At 36.9% G+C, this 6,133-nt stretch overlaps 1 protein-coding gene across 3 annotated transcripts in view; it reads left to right on the forward strand.

Moving 5' to 3' along the window:
• LOC106880395 (regucalcin) overlaps nucleotides 1-5,637 on the forward strand; it is a 13,208-nt gene extending 7,571 nt beyond the window's left edge. For 2 of the 3 annotated variants that reach the window (XM_089366482.1, XM_089366481.1), the window contains exons 2-6: nucleotides 156-319; nucleotides 1,518-1,700; nucleotides 3,339-3,551; nucleotides 4,148-4,291; nucleotides 5,335-5,637. In XM_089366482.1, coding sequence (XP_089222608.1) covers nucleotides 163-319; nucleotides 1,518-1,700; nucleotides 3,339-3,551; nucleotides 4,148-4,291; nucleotides 5,335-5,543 — 906 coding nt within the window. In that variant the 5' untranslated portion in view covers nucleotides 156-162 and the 3' untranslated portion in view covers nucleotides 5,544-5,637. The remainder of the gene's footprint in view (nucleotides 1-155; nucleotides 320-1,517; nucleotides 1,701-3,338; nucleotides 3,552-4,147; nucleotides 4,292-5,334) is intronic. The other variant, XM_089366483.1, reaches the window with a different exon arrangement.
• Nucleotides 5,638-6,133: the final 496 nt, after the last annotated feature.

Here is a 6,133-nt window from a genome sequence, read left to right on the forward strand (position 1 = left end):
TATTCCGGAGCATGTTCACGATCTACTTCAATTTCTGCTTGGCGTTTTGTTTAAATTGGTGTTTAGTTTAAATTTTTTGTTGAATAAAATTTATTGAAAAGAAGCCACAATAATTATGCACCAACCTAATACTTTTACAAATTTTACTTCCTCAGAAGCAAGATGTCTGTGTCTGTTGTCTTGAAAAACGTCTGTCAAAGAACTGGTGAAGGACCTCACTGGGAAGAAAGTACTAAATCTTTGTTGTTTCTTGATCTTGAACCTGGAGGTATACACAAGTGGAATTCCATAGATAACACACATACCAAGTTTGAAGCTGGTATGTATCCATATATATATATATATATATATATATATATATATATATATATATATATAAATGAATATCTGGATTTATGTATGTACATATGCGTGCATGCATGTATGTATGTGTGTATGTTTGTTTGTATCTACGTATGTATGTATGTCATCTTCATGGTCGCATACTATGACTGGCTGTAATTGAATAAAAGGCAAAACACTCAATGAAAAATTCCCTGATGGAACCAAGGCATTTATCGGTATGGCTGCTAAGCCCTCTGAACACCTGTTAACCATTTAAGGGAACAATCAAGAAATTGCAGCCAACATGCATGTGTATAAGCAAGACAAGCACTACTTATTATAGAAGGAACATGTGAGAGGGATAGACCTAGGAAGACGTAGGACAAAGTGGTGAGAAAGGATCTACAAACATTGAGCCTCATGAAGGGGATTGAAACTCCTGGTGGCTAGCTGAGGTTGAAAAGACACATCAGGCTAAGTAAAAGCATGGTTGCCCTTGCATACATGCTCATCCCTTACAACCCTCTCCAGCTGAGCATCCCTAATCTCGTGGGCTCGTAGGTACTGGTACCACGTAAAAAGCACCCAGTACACTCTGTAAAATGGTTGGCATTAGTAAAGGCATCCAGCCATAGAAACCATGCCAAAACAGACATGGGGCCTGAACAGCTCTTCAACTGGTCAACTTCTGTCAAACCGTCCAATCCATGCCAGCATGGAAAACGGACATTAAATGATGATGATCACACACACACGCATATAATATACAGAACACACTAGTCTAACTTATGCATCATGGAAAAAAAGGGAAGTAAAATGAAGAAGATGAGGGTGAATCACTCTTTATTTTCATAGGATAATCAACCTCTTATATGAATTATCACACGACATACTTTACTGTCTGATATCAATCTCTTATAAGGCAACAAAAGCTGGCAGAACCATTTCCATGTTTCGTGGCATTTCACCCACCTTTACGTTCTGAGTTCAAACTCCGCCTAGGTTGACTTTGCCGTTCTTCCTTTCGGGGTCAATAAAATAAGTACCAGTCAAATACTGGAGGTTGATGTAATCAATTTACCCTTCTCACCCAAATTGCTGGCTTTGTATCAAAAGTTGAATTCGACAGTAATCTGTTATCACATTGTATCGTCACACCATGTTCTTATCTTCTTTTGTGTCTAATTTACCAGGTGGAAATGTAGGCTTCATCATTCCTCGAGAATCTGGAGGTTACATTGTATCGTATTTTGCCCAAATTGCTGAGTTTGATTGGGAGAGTCGACAGGTGAAACCATTTATCACAGTAGAATCAGATAAACCTGGGAATAGATTCAACGATGGTAAATGTGACAGTTATGGCAGACTGTGGACAGGTTTGTATTTCATTGCTTCTCCATAATCCTTCAAAGTGTGAAAAGGTCCTTGACAAAATCTTGCTCTGAGCCCACCTCTCCCTCTCATACTCTAAACCCCCTTCATCTAGGGTAAAGCCCCAACTCTCCAGCCTCCAAATTTTGGGGTCTTGCTAGCTGCTTGGCAACCTCACTAGCATCAGTGAATAGTGGAAGATGGGGAGGGTAATCGGTAATGAAGGGGATGGGGTGAAGAGTAGCTGAAAAGTGATGATGGTGCAATAGATGGAGAAAAGGTGTGTGTGAGAGAGAGAAGTTGTTGGGTTGGTTGCAAGTGTGTGGAGAGAGAGAGAGACATAGGCAAGCATAGCACATGAAGAGAGTAAGAGACAAATGGTGACAGAGAAGGGTGAGGTGATTTGAGGGCTTTGGAAGCTGAATGTAAAATGTGGGTAGAGAGGATATCAAGTGAAAGGATTCCAGGCAGTGGAAACTTGTTGCCATTGATTTATTTAGTCTCTGTTGAATTAAAATCATTTTTGGCTGTGTGGGTTTCAGTGGGGGTGGTGACTAGGTTTCTATGGTTGGTTGTTATGAAAAGGTGTTTTGCAACTTATTCATGCATGTAGAAGTGTGCAAACAAAACTGCAGGTGTTTCTCTTTTGTTAGGTAGACACAAGGTGTAACAGTAATTTCCTTGCTTTCAGATATTATTACATTTAATCCATTTGTTTTGAAAATATAAAGGTTAAAGGTACAGAGTCCAGTATCTAAGCCTTTGTAATTGGGTGTGTCAACTTTTTCCCAAAATAATGGAGGTAAGTTTTGGCTGACCATTTCTTTACTTGTTATTTAAGGTATTATTTTCCTTTGTACAGTTGCAGTTTATTAGTCAGGTATGTCATGATTCTTACTATAGAAAGTTGTTTCTCTTATGCTTTGATGTTCACAAAAGTATTTGAGTAGGGTTGTACGTTTATCTCTTAGTGTTGTTCATTGATTACGATATAGGCATTTGAAACTTCTTGTTTGTGGAAGTAGAGTTTTTTATAAATCTTCAAAACCAGTCATCTTGCATAAAACCAAAAATCTGACAAGTACCTGTAAGAACCAGAAACTGACGTGGCCAACCAAGACAAACATTTTTACACATGTGCAGGAAGTGGGATACCATCTTCCACTGAAAAGATTTTGCCTACGCAGCATTCGTTTTGGCAGGAAAAAATAAAGTTGGATACCTTTTTGAACACACTGCGTATATATATATATATATATATAAGTAGATGCATCTATCAACTTGCAATTGTTCAAAAGAAACATCAATAGTATTGATTTCACTGGTATTGAGGGGCCTTCAGTGACCATGAATCCTGTCCCTTCCTCCAGATCACTCAAATAAAAAGTAAGCATATCTTCACTGAGACATAAACATCTCACCTATCTCTGTTGCTCATCTTTCACTCAACATTCCAAATTGCTCTAAGATGTCGTCTACATGTGTGTTATATCTCAAGTTTACTAAACTTTATATACTTATCACTTTAACCATCAGAAAATAAATAAACCAATAATCACCCAGTTGGTAACTTATCAATAACATACTTCTGTACACAAAATATTTGTGGACTGAATTAATTTAATAACTTTTCTACTTTTCAGGTACAACCGCAGAATACAAGGGTATATTAGAGGTGACTGAAGTTGGACGTTTGTATAAAATCGATAAAGATCTATCAATCCATGCCATTGAAGATAAAATCAATATATCTAATGGTATGGCATGGACATCAGATGACAAAACCATGTTCTACAACCATTCTCTTCCTAGAAAAGTATTTTCCTATGACTATGACATAACTACAGGGGAAATCTGTAAGTATTATCTATCTTAGGTGTTTTTTTTTATAAAATATTAATGATTCAAGCAAGGATTTCAACACAGAATCTAAAAGTACCTTACAAGATAATACATCTATCACAGATTTAATATTGTCATCCATGCTGGCATAATTTAACAGAATCCAAGGACTGCATTGTGCTTCGTTATCTACTTTGGCATGGTTTCCATGGCTGGATACCTTTCTGGATGTCACTTTGCAGCAAGTGCTGGATGCTTTTTCCTCATGTCACCAGCACTAATGAGGTCACCCTGCAGCTTGCAAATGCCCAAGAGAGATGGCTTAATGCTAGAAATTGAGGGGTTCAAGTGTGAGGGAGCAGAGCAGAGCAGGTTCCTTGCTGTGGAGGGGCTACAAGGTTACTCACATTTTAGAAGAGAGGGTGAAGGTGATCGGGATGGTGCAAGAAAGTAATAAAAATTGTGGTGATGATGTTTCCATGTGAACCCTCAATGTACAAGGAGTCAAAGTGAAGATACTTTTGCATCTTGTAGGGGTAGAGTCTAACAAAATCAAGCCTGCTAATGGGTCCAAAGCATTAACAGAAAATATTTCCTGTTTTCTCTTTAGCCAGAAAACAAGTGGTTTTTGATTTTGAAGGTAAAGAATTTCTCAAATCTGGAATACCAGATGGAATGACAATTGATGTGAATGACAAGATATGGCTGGCTTGCTTCTCCAGTAGCCAAATACTCCAGATTGACCCAGAAACAGGTACAGAATATTTAATTCTTTACTCAACTCTCATTAGCTGAGCCAACGAAGCATTCTGAGTTGCAGTGGTTATTGTAGCCTATGGGTGGTGAACTTGTTTGCCTTTGCAGGCCTGATAAGCATAAATTAGATCTCAAGGGCCAGACAAGGACAATTATTCCTAAAACCCTATTCATAATGTAGGCCAAAATAAATGGATAAAGGGGTCAATATATAACAACTTCATTAACAATAAAGGAAAGAATGAGGTTTTAAAGTTTGTGGCAAAAAACTTTTTCCCAAAGGATATACAGCCCTAATATATAAAAGTCCTTAGAGTGAGAATGGAGATAGAAATTGGCCATATGAAAGGCCGACAGTTGAGAAAACCAATATTTGATAGAATGCTTGCAGCTTTAGCTGCAAAACCTTCCAATAATGTTCGTATTAGAACACTCAGACAATTATGAGAATAAATTAGAAAAATCCCCCAAATTTCTGTTTGGCTGGGTGTGTATAGACAAAGTGAAGAGGAAACAAGTCACATGTTATTGTAAATGACTTCACAAACTTCTTTTATATCTTTTCATAAACAGACTGATAATGTTTCTAGAGATGATGTTTCACAAGGACAGACCAATGCACAATACAACACAGAACAGAAATTAAGATATTTAATTATGGGAGAAGTAATGGTTGTAATTAGGATTGAAATAATCCAACATAATTATAATTGTGAAGATATTAGGTTTTATGTAGTAAAGCTTGTTTGCCAACATAACATGGCAGTCCTGGTTTAGAACAAATGTTACTGTAATTTTGCCCCAGGAGACATCGTCTCCAGTTGGCTATAGGATACGATGTCTCCTGGAGCAAAATTACGGCAATGTTCGTCCTAAACCAGGACTGCCATGTTATGTTGGCAAACAATCTTTACTCCAAAATACTGTTGCGGAATATCTGTTGTTGTGAGATTTAAAAATAGTAATTTTCTAAGTTAGGTTTTATATTTTGCAATTTTGAACAAATCTTTTTAATCTTTTCAATTTTAAAATGAACTTCAGGCAAAATTCTCAAATCAATCAAGTTTCCTGTCAGTCAAATCACTTCCTGTTGTTTTGGAGGCCCAAACTATGACGAACTTTATGTGACATCGAGTGTTGATGAGTTAACAGAAAAACAGTTGCAAAATGAAGAGAAACTTGCTGGAAGTGTGTTCAAGGTTACCGAGTTAGGGGCTAAAGGTAAAGCAGCTCCCATCTTTCAGGGATAGTCTACAACATTGTCAAGATATATGGTGATTTAAAGATTACAGGTATCATAATTATGTTATGTGAGACAAAGAAATAAAACAAAAGTAAATTTGAGAGACTATCTTCTTTGTTTTCTTACTTCTAAGTTATGATTGAGGAGTTAAACTACATGGTTTACAAAGCAGACTTAAGTGCAGTCCCACAGTGTGGCACCTTATGCATGTGCTCTTTTATAACCCTAGGTTAACCAATACTACAAGAAAATAGGCAGAAGCCTGTCATGTATCTAAATATAACACGTATACCATCTAAAAAACTGGTATTGTCATGTGTAGCCCATAATTTAGAAGTTTGACAAATAAACAATAAACTACAATAGACTGAAACAGTTATGGCAAGTAAAGAACTCCTTAAAATCATGTCCTGATCCAATGAGAGGGACTATATGGTAACTAGACTTGCTGCTGGAAATAGCAACCATATCTGCCATAAATAGGTAAGAAATTAGATAATGTAGTCCTAGATTAACTGTCTGGAAATAATAGATAAGATGGTCCCCAAAATATTCCGAGACCATCAATATTAAACTAATTTTTGAAACAAAGCGAAG

The sequence above is a fragment of the Octopus bimaculoides genome, chromosome 19 (assembly GCF_046866305.1).
Source record: "Octopus bimaculoides isolate indiv1 chromosome 19, ASM4686630v1, whole genome shotgun sequence".
NCBI lineage: Eukaryota > Metazoa > Mollusca > Cephalopoda > Octopoda > Octopodidae > Octopus > Octopus bimaculoides.